This window comes from Podarcis raffonei, chromosome 16 (assembly GCF_027172205.1).
Source record: "Podarcis raffonei isolate rPodRaf1 chromosome 16, rPodRaf1.pri, whole genome shotgun sequence".
Lineage (NCBI taxonomy): Eukaryota > Metazoa > Chordata > Lepidosauria > Squamata > Lacertidae > Podarcis > Podarcis raffonei.
The window spans coordinates 27,584,367-27,605,476 of NC_070617.1; the positions used below are offsets into that span (position 1 = coordinate 27,584,367).

The 21,110-nt window shown below is 47.6% G+C and overlaps 1 protein-coding gene across 1 annotated transcript; it reads right to left on the reverse strand.

Annotated features, from left to right (window-relative positions):
* Nucleotides 1-1,301: 1,301 nt before the first annotated feature.
* Nucleotides 1,302-19,644, reverse strand: LOC128404421 (solute carrier family 2, facilitated glucose transporter member 11-like). The gene is made up of 12 exons (XM_053370027.1): nucleotides 19,231-19,644; nucleotides 18,327-18,425; nucleotides 16,376-16,536; nucleotides 13,874-13,998; nucleotides 11,620-11,749; nucleotides 9,898-10,046; nucleotides 6,944-7,131; nucleotides 5,378-5,488; nucleotides 4,096-4,197; nucleotides 3,714-3,789; nucleotides 2,939-3,066; nucleotides 1,302-1,912 (listed from the first exon to the last, which is right to left on the reverse strand). Exons 1-12 carry the CDS (start codon nucleotides 19,255-19,257, stop codon nucleotides 1,703-1,705), a joined length of 1,506 nt encoding a protein of 501 aa, XP_053226002.1. The 5' UTR covers nucleotides 19,258-19,644; the 3' UTR covers nucleotides 1,302-1,702.
* Between the last annotated feature and the right edge of the window lie 1,466 nt (nucleotides 19,645-21,110).

Here is a 21,110-nt window from a genome sequence, read left to right on the forward strand (position 1 = left end):
ACATGGGCGTAGCCACGGGGTGGGGGGGAGCAGTTGCCCCTCCCAGATCAAGTAAAACAATAGAAATACTTAACTAACTGGCCAATCGTGTCGGTTCTACTCCTCCTAACAAAAGTCCTGTCCCCTCTAAGAAAGTCCTGTCTCCCCCCCCCAACAAAAATCCAGGCTATGCCCAGGCACCGACACCTAGCCATGGGTTTCCCTCCCCATTTATCCCAAGAATTCAGCCTTTATTTTGATATGTTTCAAACTGGAAAAACTATCCCAAGCATGAGAACTCAGCTTCTGTTCCACCTGCATTGCTAAAAATCGCCAGGTAGCAGTTCCCTAATTTATGCTGTTGACTCTGCTCATGGAAAACTCAGCAATGTTGCTTGCAGTAAACAAAAGGGCCCCCCCCCTTGCCCCTCATGGTAAAGCAAGAACAGGATTAACAACTCCAGATCAGAGTGTTTCTTCAAATAAGGGCCAACCCTGGACTCGCAGGCAATGCAGCTAAAAGCCTCTTTGCAGCAATGCATGGATTTTTAAAGAATGCAAATTGTGCTAGGGCTGGGATCAGAGCAGGCAGGGAGGGAGGAGTTTAACCCTTTCCCCCTTTGCTTTTATTTCTTTACTTATTCATTTCAACAAAATTTATACAGCGCATGATTGTAGCAAAACCTCTAAGCCGTTTACAATAAATATTAAAACTATCATTAAAAACAGTTGAAAACACTGGAAAACATGGAAAGATAATTAAAAATAACAGAAAAATATATATTTTTTAATAATATTTATTGATTTTCAACAATACAAAAAAAGAGAAAAAGACAAAAAAGGACATACAACAAAAAGAAACAAAAAACAAAAAACAAAAAACAAAATAATACATTTAAACCCATCTTTCATTTGCTTGTTTCTATGACTTCCTCACACCTCACACTTTTGTATTCCGCTTCAAATATTGTTTCAGCAAATCCCTCCCATATATTTAATTGATATATTTAAACATTTTCTTAATCTTCAATAGCATCATAGTTATCCAAAAGTAATTGTATAAAGTCTCACCCAATTTATACAAAGTCCAATAAACCTATATCCACCGTTATATAGTTTCACCAACACTTTGGCAATTTACTATAACTTTTAAACTTAAAATGAAATTTACACACTTTGCTTTCCCCAAATTTTTCCCCCCATCACCCCCCTGGTCCCAATGGCTGCCTGGCCTTCCCGTCGAATTCCATATTGTTACTTAATCTGGAAATCTAATATCCGAGGCTCTTAGATTTCCTCCCAGTCCCTTCTGCATATAAAAATAACAGAAAAATAGAGATTAAAACACGTCAACATCAATGTGTCGGAATTTTGTTCTTGTTGCTTGGTTGTGTCCGACTCCTAAACAAAAGGATAGGCTTAGTTTTGAGAAGAATTCATTTTCCGAAGCTGGCATTTGCTTTATTTTTTCTTTTCTTTTCAAGAGGGGGGACTCTCATTGGCACCAATGGGAGAAGCCCCCTTTCTCAATGCAAATGCTAGCTTCAGAAGAGTATTCACAAGTGCAGCTGGAGAAGGAAGCCTTCTGTTCCCTCTCAAGGCCTTGTTCGCCTTCCGCCCAGCAGCTGATTCAACTGGCATTCGGAAACACCAGCCTGCTAAGAGTTTACTCTCCCCCTCCTGTTGGCCCTGAGGGCCCACTTCACCCAAACAGCAGCTGCCATCACAACTTGGTACAAAAACTGTGGTCGGTGGCGACCATCTTTCCCCGAGCGGTGATAGCCATTCTCTTCCCCAAACGCATCCTTTTGAATTCTTCGGTGATCTCGCTGATGGACCTTCCCTTTGTCTCTGGCAGGTACCTGTAGATGAAGATCCCCACCACGAGGAGCACAACGAAGAAGAAGAGGAAGCAGAAGTGGCCGAGGACCTCCTGGAGAAAGGAAAACCAGGCACATGTGAGGTGCTCCCAAGGTGCTACCCTCATGGGGTAGTCCAGAGCCCGTATAGAGTCCTTAAGTGGTTTCCCTATCGGTAGGAGAAAATAGCAGAGGCCAGCCAGAGTACCGTATTTTTCGCTCTATAAGACACACTTTTTCCCTCCTAAAAAGTAAGGGGAAATGTGTGTGCGTCTTATGGAGCGAATGCAGGTTGCGCGGCTATCCCGGAAGCCAGAACAGTGAGACAGAGCACTGCGCAGCACTCCCTCTTGCTGTTCTAGCTTCGCCGCGCGAAGCCTCCACAGTGCACGGGGAGCCTTCATCCCGCTGCCCTGAGGAGGCTTCACGTGGCTATCCCTGGCTTTTGTGGGAGGTGGGGGAAGGCACAGAGCGCTCCCTTTAAAGAGCCGCACAGAGCGTCAGTGACGGCCTGCCCTTCTCCCTCCTTGGGGAAAAGCCCCCAAGTGCCGTACACACACACTCTTCGCGGCTCGTGAAAGGGAGCGCTGAGCAGAGCCTGGGATGCATACAGGCTCTGTTCAGCACTCCCTTTAAAGAATATTTTTTTTCTTGCATCCCCCCTCTAAAAACTAGGTGCGTTTTATGGTCAGGTATGTCTTATGGAGTGAAAAATACGGTATATTGAGAAGCAAAGCAGCTAGTAAGCCTGATCTTTATTCAAGGAACTGTTGCAACAGGATCCCCACTCACCACACACAGGAGGGAGGAGAACCTGAACAATAACAGCAACTTCGCTTGTGTCATGAAGTAGAACAAGGAGAAGCTTTGTGGCTGACGGGGCCTGTCAGGGTTTTGTTTGGCTCAGGCATGGGGATTTGCATGAAAACAAAGGGAGACCCAAACACACACACACACACACACACACACACACACACACACACACGAGAGATGGCTGGCTGGATGCACTGGGGAAATAAGCAAGGGGGATTGGCTATTTTGTGTCCTGCTTCAGGCAGCGAAACGCCTTGGGCAGACGTCGGGCAAAGGGGGCAACTCACCACAAGAAAAGGAAATGTCATCCCAACCAGGAAGAGGCCCACCCAGCTGACTATTCCAATGATGGTCAATGCCGATGGCCTTACTGACTGGCCAAAAATCTCCATTATAACTGCGAAGATGGCACCAGCTGAAAGAGGAAATATGGAGGGTCTTTTGCAATTCAGATTTCTCTGTGGAGTTGGCCGCCACAAAACTCTGACTAGATGCCACTGGCAGAAACTGTTCCGAGACTGTATAACACTGGTCCTGAAAGACCTACATTGGCTCCCAGTACGTTTCCAAGCACAATTCAAAGTGTTGCTACTGACCTTTAAAGCCCAAATGGCCTCGGCCCAGTAGACCCGAAGGAGCATCTCCACCCCCATCGTTCAGCCCGGACACTGAGGTCCACTTCCGAGGGCCTTCTGGCGGTTCCCTCAATGCAAGAAGTGAAGCTACAGGGAACCAGGCAGAGGGCCTTCTCGGTGGTGGCACCCGCCCTGTGGAATGCCCTCTCATCAGATGTCAAGGAAATAAACAACTATTTGACTTTCAGAAGACATCTGAGGGCAGCCCTGTTTAGGGAAGTTTTTAATGTTTGATGATGTTTTATCACTTTATTAATTATATTATTATTATTATTATTATTATTATTATTATTATTATTATTATTATTCTGTTGGGAGCCACCAAGAGTGGCTGATGGAAACCCAGCCAGATGGGCAGGGTATAAATAATAAATTATTATCGTTATTTTACCCCACCCTCTGAAAGCCCTTTTCCAGATTTACTCACATGGACCAAGACCATAGGAGAGGGTGAACAAGAATATGAGGGCGATGCTGCCAAAGGAAATCCAGGGGAACTGGCCCTGGGAGGAAAGAAGGAAGGAAGGGAAGTCCTGTTAAAACAATTGTGATGCGCATGGGATTCTTCCAAAGAACGTGTATTTTTTCCTCTCTCTCGCCCACTATGCTGCGAAGTCTTTTGCTATCCATAGGGTCCACGGGCACAACAGATTCAGTAGCCATCACAATATAAAACCAGAGAGTTGGAAGGGACACCAAGGCTCATCTAGTCTAACCCCCCGCAATGCAGGAATCACAGGTAGCGAATCACTGGCAAATGGCCACCCCCAGAGGATCAGGAAGAGGAACCGAGGCTGGACTCTGCTCACCTGGAAAGAGAGGGCCAGGACAAGGAGCACCATCACCAGCCCCATCATCGCGAAGCCGCCCCACAGGAGAACCCTCCGGCCAAAGCGGTCAATGAGGCAGCTCTGTGTGGTCAAAAAAAGGCAACCAGCACCATATTTTGAAAGGACACGAGACTGCAGTCATACCTTGGAAGTTGAAAGGAATAAGTTCTGGAAGTCCCTTCGACTTCCAAAATGCTTGGAAACCAAAGCATGGCTTTTGATCGACTGAAGGAAGCTCCTGCAGCCAATTGGAAGCTGCACCGGATGTTCGGCTTCCGAAAATCATTCAAAAAGTGGAACACTCACTTCCGGGTTTTGAGCCTTTGGGAGCCGATTTGTTCGGGAGCCAAAGCATTTGAGATCCAAGGTATGACTGTAGTTTATAGAAAGTAGATTTGTTGGGTGTTGGAGTGGATGTGCTGAATATTTTCTTCATACGGCTGATGGACGAAGAATCAGAAGTTCTTTCTTTTCTGTCCCCCCCCCCTTCTTTCCTTTCTTTTCCCCTGTTCCCTTTCTCTCTCTCCTTTTCTGGTCTGCGTTTTTATTTAGATTAGCTTTTTAGCTTTGATTAAAAAAGAAAGACAGACACGTGATACTAATTTTTGTATTTCTTTTTTTCCAAATTTTGACAAAATGGATTTGGAAAACAAAGAAACGGCATGAGACAAATTCCACTGAGTGTGTGGGGACTGCTCAGGATACCTTGCCCATGGAGAGAAAGCTGTCTGTGGGAAGTTTTTGCCCACTGCTTCCTGCTCCCAGGCCAGCCCAGGTAAAAAGGTAAAGGTAAAGGACCCCTGGACGGTTAAATCCAGTCAAAGGCAACTATGGGGTTCCATCTCACTTTTAGGCGGAGGGAGCTGGCGTTTGTCCACAGACAGCATGACAAAACTGCTTCTGGCGCAATGGGACACCGTGACGGAAACCAGAGTGCATGGAAACGCCATTTACCTTCCCGCTGCAGAGGTACCTATTTATTTACTTGCACTGGTATGTTTTCAAACTGCTAGGTTGGCAGGAGCTGGGACAGAGAAACAGCAGCTCACCCCGTCACCGGGATTCAAACCGCCGACCTTCTGATCAGCAAGCCCAAGAGGCTCAGTGGTTTAGACCACAGCACTACCTGCATCCAGCCCAGGACCAGCTGACCACACACAAGCACCAGCTACTGAACCCGCCCTTCTTGCTCCCTCCAGCTCCTTCCCATTACAAAGGAGTCGGCTTTTCTGTTCCCACTCGCAAACCAGGCTGGACTTACGCATAGGATCGTACCAACAAATTCGCAGCTGCCAACGCCGACTGCTACGTAAGGTATGAGGCTTTCCTCAATTTTGGCTGTGCGGAAAACTTCGAAGGCGTAGAAGTAGATCTGGAAAACAAAAACGAAAGAAGGAATGTCCGAGGGACTGGTGCAAAAAGTTTTCAGGATGAGGGAAAGAGGAGCAGGTTCAACCTCTTGGACGAAAGGGCTGCAACACTCCTGTCAAAAGCAGGCATTTTAAGGTCTCCCAAGCCTTAGGCGCTGCAAGCGTCTTCCACATTATGCTGGATGTGATCTCATTTTTGTTACGGTGCTGTTTTTACAACTGTTTTATGCCACTTTGTCTCTCAAAAGGGCAGTGGAAGCGAGAAGAAAGCATGGCGCCCATCAAAACTTCTTGGGAATAGACAGAAGTGTGAGGGTCATGGCCATTGGCACCAGGGAGTTGGGGGAGCTCCACTGCGGCTCTCTTTCGTCCTCCCTTCTACCCAAACCACGAGATTTTCTGCTGCCTGAGAAAAGATGGAAGGATATCTGGAGGGAAAGTATGGGAGCGGTGCATCCAAAATGCTATGGAAAGAGCTAATGCAACACAGAGCGTTGAGTTTTACTGATAGAGCAGCAGGAGTTGTTTTACGCTGCTATGCGCCTCAGAATAATTCTCTAAAGTGTCATAAGTCTGTCTGGACTCAGCTACACGCTGCAGATTAAACGTTTCAAATGTGTTGTAAAATGGAATGTACAAGATGGTGACAGTGAGCTAGGCCAAATTCAATGTATTTTTCAAAATGTTTTTTAAAAAAGCATTTTCACAGCATTTTAAAATTTGTGTGTAGATTCCACCTCAGTCTCATATATATGTTTAACACATGCACACACAGAGGCTATATATAAAGGTAAAGGTAAAGGGACCCCTGACCATTAGGTCCAGTCGTGGCCGACTCTGGGGTTGCGGCGCTCATCTCGCTTTATTGGCCGAGGGAGCCGGCGTACAGCTTTCGGGTCATGTGGCCAGCAGGACTAAGCCGCTTCTGGCGAACCTGAGCAGCGCACAGAAACGCCGTTTACCTTCCCGCCAGAGCGGTACCTATTTATCTCCTTGCACTTTTTGGAGTGCTTTTGAACTGCTAGGTTGGCAGGAGCAGGGACTGAGTAACGGGAGCTCACCCCGTCGCGGGGATTCAAACTGCCGACCTATGTAAATATGTTTTCGTATACCAAGTAAAGCGATGTGTTATGTTTAAACTCTAAGCAGAGAATCTTGCACAGTCTTTTAAAAAGGGGCTCGAATGTCCTGGGGGGCAACTTCCGTACATATAAATACAACCAAAAGATGGGAAGATCGGTGGCTGGGTTATGATTATTTAAATGTTTTCTTAAAACAGCACCTTGCATGTGCCCTTTAGGAAATGGGTGGAGAAAGTGTGTAAGTCCCCCAATCAATGTGTGGAAAGCCCCTAAGAGAGGTGGGGGGAGAAGAAGAAGAAGAAGAGGAGGAGGAGGAGGAGGAAAGAGTTTCCATTGCTTAGAGTTCCTGATGCAATTAAAGTGATTCTACTCAACGGCACTTAAGCCAGAGAGGTTCAGGGTGAAGATCAGCAGGACGCTGAGGCCCAGCGGCCAGCGCACGGACTTCTCGCTCATCACTTCCAGGACGCTCAGGTTCTTGGAGCTTCTCACATCCTCCTTCTGCTTCACCATGTCCTCCAACTCAGCTTGGTGATGCCCTTCGCCCCAAAGGAACTTCATGGCTTTGTGGGGGAGAGAGAGGGAGAGAAAGAGAAGGGGGTGGGGTGGACAGTCCTTCAAAAACTGAGCTACTCAATTATCTGAACATGGGCTGAACGAAAAGATCAAAGTTTCAGTCATCATCAGAGAATGCAACCAGGGGCATCCAAATTACTATCACCCATTCAGAAGCTCGAAGGAGCTGAGGCGGACTTGTAAAAGGGTAAAAGCGTATTGGGAAATGATTCATAATGAATTGAAAAAATTGTTTGAAAGTACTTTCCCTCCCAAACCCAGAGTCCTTCCTGTTGGGGATAATGCAGACTGAAATTCCCAGGTGTCAAAAAATGTTACTTATGTATGCTACCACTGCGGCTTGTGTTCTGTAAGTCCCAAAATGGAAAATGAGCAAGGTCCCAACCAAAGAATAATGGCAACTTGAGCTGACAGAATATGCACAACTTGCAGACTTAACATATAGAATAAGAGAACAAGAAGAACATGCGTTTAAAGAAGACTGGAAGGCATTTATTCAATACAGTGGTACCTCGGGTTAAGTACTTAATTCGTTCCGGAGGTCCGCACTTAACCTGAAACTGTTCTTAACCTGAAGCACCACTTTAGCTAATGGGGCCTCCTGCTGCTGCCGCACTGCCGGAGCACAATTTCTGTTCTCATCCTCAAGCAAAGTTCTCAACCTGAGGTACTATTTCTGGGTTAGTAGAGTCTGTAACCTGAAGCGTATGTAACCTGAAGCATATGTAACCCAAGGTACCACTGTATAGGGGAAATAACTGTGTACAGCTGAAAACGCTGGCAGCACTAAGAAAAATTCAACATCAAAATAAGTTTTGATAGATGCAATAATGGAAAACTAAATGGTATAGTTTTTGTAAAATATGCAGGACTATAAGATATGAAAAATGAACCATGGAAAGAGAAGGGAAGTCATTAATATCATGAGTATTTTAAATTGCAGAACAGAAAAGTTAATAAAAATTACATTTAAAAAAAGAAGAAGAAGCTCGAAGGAGCTTATACCTGAAGGAGTGTCTCCACCCTCATCGTTCAGCCCGGACACTGAGGTCCAGCTCTGATGGCCTTCTGGAGGTTCCCCCACTGTGAGAAGCGAGGTTACAGGGAGCCAGGCAGAGGGCCTTCACAGTAGTGGTGCGCACCTTGTAGAGCGCCCTCCCATCAGATGTCAAGGAGATAGACAACTACATAATTTTTAGAAGACATCTGACGGTGGTCCTGTATTGGGACATTTTTAATGTTTGATGCTGTTATGTACTGAGTTGAATAGGATCCAAAATGCAGCAGTCTGATTGGTCCCAGAACAATAGAATCCAAAATGCAGCAGTCTGATTGGTCCTAGAACAATAGGATTCATAATACAGCAGTCTGATTGGTCCTAGAACAATGCAGCAGTATGACTGGTCTGCAGGAGCCACCCAATCCGGCTCCAGATGGAAGTGAATCCACAACCTGATTGGCCTACAGGAGAATTCCAGAATTAGCCAATCATGTGCAGCCCATTGTGTAAATAATGTATATAAAGCAGATACTTTCATTCCTCCTCACCACTATGAGCTGAATAAAGAGCATGAAATCCACTCTCCACTCTGAGTATATTTCAGATGCTTTTTAAATATTTTGCTGGAAGCCACCCAGAGTGGCTGCGGCAACCCAATCTGAAGGGTGGCATATAAATAATAAAATTATTAAGCCGCCCCTGAAAATAGGGGAATGTTAGTGACAGAACAAGAGGAACAGCATTGCTTTGGCATCCCACCCTGCCTAAAGAGGCCAGTTGGAGTTGGATAGAACTAAAGAAAGCAGATATGGGGTTTTTAATGTGGACAGCCCACCCTGCCCACATGTGATCAAACATCTAGATTTGCTCTGGTCTCTCAAACAGGTCTGGGGGTGGTTATGAGACCTGGCTGTGCATGGGCAGAAGTCATCTGGGGTGGGGTGGGGCAGGTCTTGCTGTTGGGATTTCAGATCTCACCAGCTGCCAAGAGCAGCTACTGTGTTGATATCATGTGATGTCTCTGAGCGTGAGACAGAAAGTCTCTGCCAGTTCTCACTTAACCAGAGAGTTACTTTCGCTTCTGAGTCGAGTCGTTGACTCTTATGTTAGCTGCTCAGGAGAGCAGACATGCTTGTAAGAGCTGCGTGTACAGTCTGTAAATAAAGCAGTGAGTAGACTACTGACTGTCTCTTTCTTCTGTGATGGGATGCCAGAAGATGAGTGTGCTCCTCTCAGGAGGGAGGGGTCGCTTATTACCGGTCTCTCTGGACTGAGGGCAGATTCCAGCCAGAGAGTGACCACTGGAAAGAAGCGTCTTGGGAAGTTGGCACCCTTCCCGGGGGCGTTTTTCCAACACTTACACCCCTCTGCAGCAGAGAGTTGCTTACAGCAGCTCTGCGGTGGAGAACACTGCTAAAATTGCACATCAGAGGTGGGGCTGAGGCTTGTCTGGATTCCTAGTTTAAAAACTCTAGAATTTCTAAGATTGCAGTAAAAGTCAAACTGCTCCCTCGCCCCTAATTTCCGCTGAGGCTGAATCAGCCTCCGACTTTTGCATGCAGAAGCCTCAGGTGCCACAGACTTGTGTGCGGACGGAACTTTTGGATGAAAAATAGGCAGACAACTAGAAATTTTGTGCAAGTTACGGCAGGGGCTTCTGTTTTCCTTGCTGACTTTTTATTTGGGCACCTCTCCTGTGCTCAGGCAATGCAGGCTAGACGGCCACTTCCACCCCACCCAACTTGCTCATTACCTTTCAAGCAACCATCTTTGTCTCCCTTCTGGAGCAACAGGTATGGAGGGGACTCAGGGAAGAAGGGCAGGAGCAACAGCTGCAGCAGGGCTGGGATCCCACACAGAGCCAGGAGCAGAGGCCACAGCGACTCTGTGCCAAAGAGATCTCTGGGGACAACAGGCATAGAGAAAGCAGCCATTTAGGCTTCATCCAAGGGAGGAGGGCAGGTGTTTAGGGGACCTGGGAACCCCTGATTTCCTTTTATTTAAAAAACAACAACATGTTGTTGTTGTTGTTAATTAAATTTGTATAGCAACCTATACTCGCAAGGTCATGTGGTACCTATTTATCTACTTGCACTCTGATGTGCTTTTGAACTGCTAGGTTGGCAGGAGCAGGGACTGAGCAACAGGAGCTCACCCCGTCGCGGGGATTCGAACCGCCGACCTTCTGATCAGCAAGCCCTAGACTCAGTGGTTTAGACCACAGCGCCACCACGTCCTTACAAACATTAAATAACAACGGCATAATAGAACACCACAAATGCAGCACAAATCCCGTAGAACAATTAAGAAATCACCAGTTAGAAAAATCAGAGGCCCTGCCCCTGCCTGACCAACTCCCAGCACTTTGCTCAGTTGTGTTTGTCACAGAAACAGGTCTTTCCAATGTGTCTCTCTTTAAAAGAGGGATAGGGAACCTCCAGCCCATGAGTCAATCTTGGCCCACTGGGGGTGGGGTCTAATTTGGCCCATGAGGTCATTATCCCCCAAACCACACCCACCAGCTGACATCACTGAGTGAGGTCAGCTGAAGCGCAGAGTTGAACGCTGCTGGGTGCTGCTTTGCCAGCGCATTCCCTGGAGTGAGTTTCTGACGAAGGAGAAGGAGAAGGAGAAGGAGAAGGAGAAGGAGAAGGAGAAGGAGAGTTTGGATTTGATATCCTGCCTTTCACTCCCTTTAAGGAGTCTCAAAGCGGCTAACATTCTCCTTTCCCTTCCTCCCCCACAACAAACACTCTGTGAGGTGAGTGGGGCTGAGAGACTTCAGAGAAGTGTGACTGGCCCAAGGTCACCCAGCAGCTGCATGTGGAGGAGCGGAGACGCGAACCCGGTTCCCCAGATTACGAGACTACCGCTCTTAACCACTACACCACACTGGCTCTCGACAAGCCTAAGGAATTGTACGTAGTTGTCCCTTGCCCCCTTTAAGCTTCCTGGCATTACTCCACCACCTTGCTCCCATCAGGAGAAACCCCAAAGTGTCTTTGGCCCAGCAGACGGCAGGGAGCCAGCTGGCAAATCTCTCTTACCTGGTCCAGAGTTAGAGAGGAAAGGGAGGGCGTGGCACAAACAAAGCTGTCAACTGTTCCCCTTTTTTAAGGGAAATTCCCTTATTCCGAATAGGATTCTTCGCAAGAAAAGGGAAAAGTTGACAGCTATGGGCACAAACAAGAATGAAAGGTGTGTAGCTCACCTACGTCGCCAAGGCTGTTGGGAACGACGCAATCATTACAGTGGTCAGCACAAAATAGACACATAAACCATTAAAAATGACAAGATCAGTCCAAGTGGAAATAAGAAGAGAATGTAATTGGTCAGCAAATTGAGGAGAATGTCCTGACAGATGAAGAACAATACTTGATCGTCTCAACCGCAAAATGGATCCAAGTGGGAAGAAAGTAGAAAAGGAGAAGGATAAACAAACACGGTTGTCTGCCATGCCATCAGTTTAACTTACCTTAAGCCCATAATTTGTCCAAAAGCTTTTCCTAGCGAAAAAAACACAGAGCAGGTGGCAGTGGCAAAACCTCTGAATTTCTTGGGTGCAATTTCTCCAACGTACGGTCCATTGGCGTTCAGGGAAATACCTTCAGTGAGAAGGAAAATGTACGTTACAGAAAGATTTAGCGATGTCTCTGAGATCGTACCACAATGTTCCACCACCCACAAAAGCCACCACTTGGAGCTGCCTGTGTCAGCCTGGGCCACATGATGGGGAGGGGGAGCAAGTTGGGAGGAGAGACCCTTCTGAGATGGGCCACCTGCAAGCTGGTAACAACATACCCCCAGATCTCCAGATGACCTCTCACAGTGGCTTTGTATTAAGGTTAAACATTAGGGATCATGATGGGCAGTGCTGGATTACCAAACAGACAGTAGGAAGCAGCCTATGAGCCCCATGCCTTTTAGGGGCCCAATGACAACAAATCAAAATAATATTGATTTGATCTTGAAAGAAAATTACAAAAAAAAACGTATTCGGAGATAATTTGCGAGATTTCAACTGCTTATCAAAAAAACGAAGATCATGGCCACTGGTCCCATCACCTCCTGGCAAATAGAAGGGGAAGAAATGGAGGCAGTGAGAGATTTTACTTTCTTGGGCTCCATGATCACTGCAGATGGTGACAGCAGTCACGAAATTAAAAGACGCCTGCTTCTTGGGAGAAAAGCAATGAGAAACCTAGACAGCATCTTAAAAAGCAGAGACATCACCTTGCCAACAAAGGTCCGTATAGTTAAAGCTATGGTTTTCCCAGTAGTGATGTATGGAAGTGAGAGCTGGACCATAAAGAAGGCTCATCGCCGAAGAATTGATGCTTTTGAATTATGGTGCTGGAGGAGACTCTTGAGAGTCCCATGGACTGCAAGAAGATCAACCCTATCCATTCTGAAGGAAATCAGCCCTGGGTGCTCGCTGGAAGGACAGATCCTGAAGCTGAGGCTCCAAGACTTTGGCCACCTCATGAGAAGAGAAGACTCCCTGGAAAAGACCCTGATGTTGGGAAAGATGGAGGGCACAAGGAGAAGGGGACGACAGAGGACGAGATGGCTGGATAGTGTTTCTGAAGCTACCAGCATGAGTTTGACCAAACTGTGGGAGGCAGTGGAAGACAGGAGTGCCTGGCGTGCTCTGGTCCAGGGGGTCATGAAGAGTCGGACACGACTAAACGACTAAACAACAACAGGGACTGCCTCCAAAGGGTTTAATCTGGCAGTGATGATGGGACCTTGACAGGCAAGACAGGAGTGTCCTGCAGACATCCTCCAGCTGGACCCAAGCCAGGGACCATCTTTGTCAGGCAGCCCAGAAGGACACCATTGCTGAGCAGGTCAAAATTTGCTAGGAGCTCCAGCAGAACCAACAGGGAGACAACCCCCCACCCTATGTTTCCAGTTCCCACGTCATCTACCCAGTGGCCAAATACATCTCTGTCTGAAAACTGGAACCAGGATGAAATGGGGTCAGAAGAACAACATATTCCTCTCACAAGGCCTCCATCCCTTTCAAGACCCGCTTGGGTGGATGTCTTTATGTGTGAGTGAGCTCACACACCCCGAGATCAGGCCCACAAACTGAGATGGATCCAGGACCACGTGAGAAGGACCTCCTTCTCTTCCTGCTGCCGCCACTAAGGGTCCATGGTTGGGTTCTGCTGTCACTCTTGAATCCAAATCTGAGCTACTTTATCTGCAAAGTCTGAAGCTGAAACTGACCCGTGATGATTCATCCTTAGCTGCAGAGGGTCCTTGATGCGGTAAGCTACTACACTTGCAGGACTCTGTGCCAATGCAACAACGGTGGGACAGTGAAATGCCTTTGCCTCCCTCACTGCCACAGTGGAGGCCAGGGCCAGCTCAAGACATTTTGCTGCCCGAGGCAAAGGACAAGATGGCCCCTTCCCCAAAGGCACACACAGAAGCCAATTGGACTGGTAGTTGAATTTTACTCCAACGTAGATGAAAGAACTGTGTCTTCCACCACACTTGAGGACACTCGCAATTCTGGCCAGTCCCTGTACCTCAGCATCTGCTGCCTGAGGCAGCTACCTCATGCTAGGGCCGGCCCTGGCAGAGGCCCAAACTGGGGTTCTGGCCTGCTCTCGGTAGCAGTTTTCCTCCATGTTTAAACTAGCCATCATTGCCTCGGTTGCATTCATGCAATTGGCCCCACCCAAGACTCAAAATATCAGGGCTGAGAGGTCTCCTACCTGCAGTGAAGCCATAGAGGAAACGGCTTATCAGGATCATTTCGAAAGAGTCGGCCGTCCTACTGAAGCCGACGAGGAGGGCGGCGGCGATGGTGACAATGTCGTTGAACAGCAGTGTTTTCTTTCTGGAACGGACAATGTCCCGGGGTGAAGAAGAGGCTTTTGCCCGCCCTTTTGTCCCCAACTGAAGAAGCAAACCCCCTGACTGACCTCTTGCCAAATGAAACATGGCAAATAAGGGATTCACAAAATGATGTTGGCGTCACAAGAGTGACATACTTCTTTTTTTTAAAAGGACTATTTCTGTATTTTATTGCTTAGAGTTAGAATCATAGAATCATAGAATTGATCCCGAGATGATTCCAAGAGGATAACAATAACAACAATATTAAATGTATTATTGTTGTTGTTGTTGTTATTGTTATTGTTGTTAAATTTTTAATACTTTTATTTTGCTTTAAACAAATACAGATAAATATAAACAACCAAAATTACAAAAGAAAAATCCATAATAATAATAATGAAAAAAGCTAGAAAACTACAAAAAAATCAAAGTACAAAGATGTGATCTCAGAACCACTGGCAGTCATCTTTGAGAATTCCTGAACAGGCGAAGTCCTGGCAGACTGGAGGAGGGCAAATGTTGTCCCTATTTTCAAAAAGGGGAAAAGAGAGGACCCAAATAATTATCGCCCAGTCAGTCTGACATCAATACCAGGGAAGATTCTGGAGCAGATCATTAAGCAAACAGTCTGTGAGCACCTAGAAAGGAATGCTGTGATCACCAATACTCAGCATGGATTTCTGAAAAATAAGTCATGTCAGACTAACCTGATCTCGTTTTTTGACAGAATTACAAGCCTGGTAGATGAAGGGAATGCAGTGGATGTAGCCTACCTTGATTTCAGCAAGGCATTCAACAAGGTGCCCCATGATATTCTTGTAAAGAAGCTGGTAAAATGCGGTCTTGACTATGCTACCACTCAGTGGATTTGTAACTGGCTGACTGACCGAACCCAAAGGGTGCTCATCAATGGTTCCTCTTCATCCTGGAGAAGAGTGACTAGTGGGGTGCCACAGGGTTCTGTCTTGGGCCCGGTCTTATTCAACATCTTTATCAACGACTTGGATGATGGACTCAAGGGCATCCTGATCAAATTTGCAGATGACACCAAACTGGGAGGGGTGGCTAACACCCCAGAGGACAGGATCACACTTCAAAATGACTTTGACAGATTAGAGAACTGGGCCAAAACAAACAAGATGAACTTTAACAGGGAGAAATGTAAAGTATTGCACTTGGGCAAAAAAAATGAGAGGCACAAATACAAGATGGGTATTGAGAGCTGGCTTGAGAGCAGTACATGTGAGAAGGATCTAGGAGTCTTGGTTGACCACAAACTTGACATGAGCCAACAGTGTGGCGTGGTAGCTAAAAAAGCCAATGCAATTCTGGGCTGCATCAATAGGAGTATAGCATCTAGATCAAGGGAAGTAATAGTGCCACTGTATTCTGCTCTGGTCAGACCTCACCTGGAGTACTGTGTCCAGTTCTGGGCACCACAGTTCAAGAAGGACACTGACAAACTGGAACGTGTCCAGAGGAGGGCAACCAAAATGGTCAAAGGCCTGGAAATGATGCCTTATGAGGAACGGCTAAGGGAGCTGGGCATGTTTAGCCTGGAGAAGAGGCGGTTAAGGGGTGATATGATAGCCATGTTCAAATATATAAAAGGATGTCACATAGAGGAGGGAGAAAGGTTGTTTTCTGCTGCTCCAGAGAAGCGGACACGGAGCAATGGATCCAAACTACAAGAAAGAAGATTCCACCTAAACATTAGGAAGAACTTCCTGACAGTAAGAGCTGTTCAACAGTGGAATTTGCTGCCAAGGAGTGTGGTGGAGTCTCCTTCTTTGGAGGTCTTTAAGCAAAGGCTTGACAACCATATGTCAGGAGTGCTCTGATGGTGTTTCCTGCTTGGCAGGGGGTTGGACTCGATGGCCCTTGTGGTCTATTCCAACTCTATGATTCTATGATTCTACATGGCATAGAACATAAGCCATTATGGGAAAGAAAAAAGAAAAAGGAAAGGAGGTGGGGGGGGGGGAGGAAAAAGACAAAAAGAGGAAGATGAGCCAAAACACAAGAAGGCTCATCTATTATATGCTTCCCTCAAGGTCACAACAGATCATTATTCTTATCAATTCTCTCTATCTGCATTCCATAGAATCCCTCATCTTGGTATCAGGGAACATTTCCCTATGTGGCATCATCCTAAACATAACCAGGTCTTTCTGGATGAACCCTTATCCCCTAGATAATTATTTAAACATTCCCATTCTTCTTTCACCATCTTTTTAGGTTTATCTCTTATTGCATCTGTCAGCTTCGCGAGCTCCATGTAATCGTACAATTTGACTACCCATTCATCTTGACATACTTTATTAATGCCCACAAAGGGGTGGGGGGCACCAGGGCCTCCTGGTAAGGAAGGGGCTTACTTTCCATATTGGGTGGTCACATGCCCACTGGACAGGTTGCCCAGGATCCCACCCAGGCAGAAAATGGAGACGACTGCAGACCACAGGAAGGTGAGCGTTTCGTGGTGAAGGGCAGAGCCATACCGCTTGACCCATGTCTGGTTGATAAATGTCTTGATGTACTGGGAAGGGAATAATAATAATAATAATAATAATAATAATAATAATAATAATAATAATTTAAAAATTAAAGAAGACATGAACTCCAGCACCCACCCACTGTGTATCTCTTATATTGAAAGCTCTTGGTTTTGTGTGTGTGTGTGTGTGTATTTCTTGGTTTACAAGAGAGGATGCACCTCCACAGGTATATACCTCCACATGTGGTGGGAATGTCCTAAAATCCAACTCTTTTGGACATCAATCATACAAGAAATATGGAAAATAACCAGTGCTTTTTTTCTGGAGGGACGCAGGGGTACGCATACCCTTAAAAATTTTGTGAATCTAAGTTTGGCCTCATTGAGGGGCAGTATTTCAATATGAGTAGGAAAATGAGAGTACCCCTTAACCTTTTTTTTTAAAGAATAAAAGCATTGCAAATAACTAAGCAAGTACAAGAAATCACCCCAGAACTGGCCCTACTAAACATCTAACAAGACAATAGTCCCTACTCGCATCACAAAGAGCTCATAACCCACCTACTCTCAGCAGCCAGAAGATTCATAGCCAGACACTGGTAGCATATTTTTTCAACAAACCACATTATTTTCCAGACAGCAGCCCCTGCTCTGCCCTGCCTTGTTTACAAACCTTCATTTCCTCCGTTGGTATGAAAGGAGATGGTTTGGATTCAGGGTACAACCTTCTCCAGATGACAAAACTGGAGAAATCCTGCCCCTCCGGACACACCTGAGCCAATCAGCAGGAGCCAACTAGCTCTTTTGGCTCCTCCCCCTGGTGGCAACCCATGTGACCCAATCCCTCCGCCATGCCTGTATCTCCTCCTGAACCACCGCTGGCTTGAGATAATACTGCTGCCCGTCCTGATATTGTGGGCACCAGCTAAGCGAGTGGAGAAGAGGTCCCAGGCACAGCTGCCCCACACTCACCCCTTGAAAATGGGGGCTAGCACCCTCAGGGGCAACCCCACCACCCATTTGTCAGGGGATATCCCCACACCCTGCAAAGCCATCTGTGCTGGTCCCGAGGGTTAACTGTGCGGTGAGGTCTGAGTCCACTCCAAGGTCGAGGGTGCAGTACGGAGACAGTCTATCAAAGCTGAAGCGGGGTCCAAGGCAGGGAGTCGGGTGAGGTCAGGAACTCTGGCAGAGGCAAGACTGGGTGCAGGCAGGAACAGGCTACCAACAATGTTGCTCCGGTAACCTGGGACTGGGGCTGGCTGGCTTTTATCTGCCCCAAGGCATAGGGCGGCCCTGGTCCACAGGTGACTCGCCTCTCCTGGCCTGGAGGCGAGCACTCCTCCTGCGGGAACTTAGTTCCCTCCGCCTCTCTGCCCTGAGCCTCTGCAGCCCAGGAGAGGCTGGAGGGTTACCGGACCCAGAGGCAACCTCAGCTTCCTCTGACGGGGCTGAGAGTGGAGCACCTGCAGGCAATGGGTCCTCCATCACTTCAGGAGCCAGAGCAGACTCAGCTGGTGCCTGCACCTGAGGATCCAGCACAGGTGAGGACCCTTCAGGCTCATGCCCCAGCCCCAGCTCAGCTGGTTCTGGAGGCGGGGAATCCTGTGCAGGCTGGGATTCCTCAGGTTCAGCCTCTGAGTCAGAATCCCAGGCCATCACACCATCTTTCGTACGTGTAGAGAGCCCGTGAAGCCAAATAATCTACCTAAACACCACAAAGCTGTTCTCTTTTTGTATCAGCTGAGGCCACCGTCGGACGAGACCCCTCGAGGCTATCGCCAACCCACATGTGAGAGGGAGAAGGTTCAACTATGATCCCCTTTGCTTACCTGAGAGGGATAGCTGATCACGGAGATCTGGAAGCCGATCAGGAAGGTCCCTCCCATCCCCACCACAAAGATCATTTGGAACACTCGCTGGTACCGAATCTGCCAAGAGAAAACACCGCCGTCTGGGCCACGTCCTCACCTCCCTTCTGCAGCCACCATCCAAGAGATGGCAAGGGCTGGTCCAGCACCCAATGCCCTATGATGAGGCAGGGAAGGAGTCAGGTGAGAGGACGAGGGGGACAACAGGAGAACCAGGTGTGACCCTGACGCCTCAGCCAGGTGTTATGAACCCACTTGAGGAGTGACCGACCTCCTCAGATGGGAAACAATTGTTCTCCCCTCCATGGTATTCATTTAAAGCCAGGGGTCAGCAAACTTTTCCAGCAGGGGGCCAGTCTACTGTCCCTCAGACCTTGTGGGGGGGCTGGACTATATTTTGGAAGGGGGGAAAAGGAACGAATTCCTATGCCCCACAAATAACCCAGAGATGTATTTTAAATAAAAGGACACATTCTACTCATGTAAAAACATGCTGATTCCTGGACCGTCCACGGGCCGGATTGAGAAGGCGATTGGGCGGATCCGCCCCCCCAGGCCTTAGTTTGCCTACCTGTGATTTAAAGAGGCTTTTCTCAAAGAATCCTAGCTATAATTCCTAGCATCCTTAACAAACTACAGGTCCCAGCCTACTTTGTGTGTGGGGTGTAATATCCTGCCCTGAAGCAGAGAGAGAAAGAGAAGGGGATTGCAGAGGAGGTGTCGTGTCCCCCCCAAGATTGGTGAGGGAGAAGAGCAGGTCTTCTGGGGGCTGGGGTGGGACATCCCAGAGGTGGGGTCCTCAGCTAGGAGTAAATAAAGAGTGCTGAGTCTCTTTCCTCGGCAGGCTGAAGTGCCCGATACTCACCAAGTCAGAGAAGACACGGGCTGCCATTTTCCGCAGGAAAAGTTGTTGCTCTGTCCCTGGTCGTTTGTCAGGTGGGCTGAGAGCTCTCTAGGCTTTCCTTGACCAACAGCACAACGCAGGACAGTGAGGTAGCAAGGAAGAGTGGGACTGCAGCCCAAGGTATTATTTCGAGGATTTCAGTGACTTTTGACCCATCAGCAAGTTGCCCCCGGTTAACTATTCCAAGAAGGAACCGAGCCAGCCCTAAGTCATCATGAAGTCAGCTTTCTCTTGGATTGACACAGCGCCCTGGCCTGATAACTGGGGCAGGACGCAGCGGAATTCACCTTTGCCTTTCTTGCTGGCATACTGACCAGGCCTCTGCCCCATATCTGCTACATCAGGGGCTTATTTTGTGATAGGGAGAGGAGGAGAAGCAACCTGCAATTCTACCTAGCTTCCCCTCCAACGTTTCTCCAGTGAAAACAGGGACGTCCTATTCCATAATAATAATAGTAATTTTATTATTGATACCCCACCCCTCTGACTGGGTTGCCCCAGCCACTCCGGGCAGCTTCCAACCTATATAAAAACATATGAAAATAGGGACATCCTAAGGAAAAGCGGGACATTTCAGGATCAAATTAGAAACCGGAATGGCTTCTGTAAATCCGGGACTGTCCCTGGAAAACAGAGAAACTTGGAGGGTCTGGGATACCAAGGCTCATGAAGGCAGGATTAGGGATAGAGCCCAGGAGATTTGTGTGTGGCATTTTGCAGATGCTGTAGTCTTCAGATCCATGTTCCTGGTCATGGGTGAGAACAACACAGGCAGAAGAAGAAAGATACCTTTGGCCACTGGAGATGCTGAAGGCCTGGGAAAGGCACCCAAGAGCTTGATGGTAGTGACAGCAGCAGACCTCACACTGAGCAGCCGGACTCCAAATACTTTTTTGAAACTAATAATAATAATAATAATTTATTTGTACCCTGCCCATCTGGCTGGGTTTCCCCAGCCACTCTGGGCGGCTTCCACAAAGACCAAAAATACACTAAGATGTCACACATTAAAAACTTCCCTGAACAGGGCTGCCTTAAGATGTCTTCTGAATGTCAGGTAGTTGTTTATCTCTTTGACATCTGATGGGAGGGCATTCCACAGGGCGGGTGCCACTACCGAGAAGGCCCTCTGCCTGGTTCCCTGTAACTTGGCTTCTCGCAATGAGGGAACCGCCAGAAGGCCCTCGGCGCTGGACCTCAGCGTCCGGGCAGAACAATGTGGATGGAGACGGTGCCGTGTAGGAATGGGCTGGGCCTGCAGAGTGTCATTTGCCAAAACAAGTAAGTCCTGTGTAAACGAGCAGAGTGTATCTTTTGTGTGAAGTTGATGGCTTTGGATCTCTGCGTGAGATGACCCCAATCCAAGAATGGTTTTTTTCTCATCCTGGTGATGTTTGGCTGCTGTGGGGTGCCAGCCCTTTAGCAAAACTCAGGCCATAATGGGGTCTTTGTAGAGAGGGAGAGGATTGGAAAGCTCCAAGAGTCCTGCTCCGCTCTAACACCAGGCGGCTGAGCCAACCCTACAGCACATTTTCTGGAGTGGTTGTGAGAAGGTCATTTGCCAGAGAAGGAGAGGTCACAGGAGAGCTGGTTGATGAGCCAGAGATGGAGAGCCATGCTTCATTTCTGCTTGAATCCAAGGCTGCGGCTATGGGAGAAGCAAGACCTTCTGGGCTATTGTCCTTCTCACTACCGGCCAGTGGCATGCACAGGGGAGCAGTTAGGACCAGAGGTGCCACTTTGTAAAGGAGAATGGTGTTTGTGTGTGAAATCGCACGTGTGAGGTTGCCACCTCCTGACATGGCATGCATGAACATCATGCCTCCCTCCCTAAGCCTGGC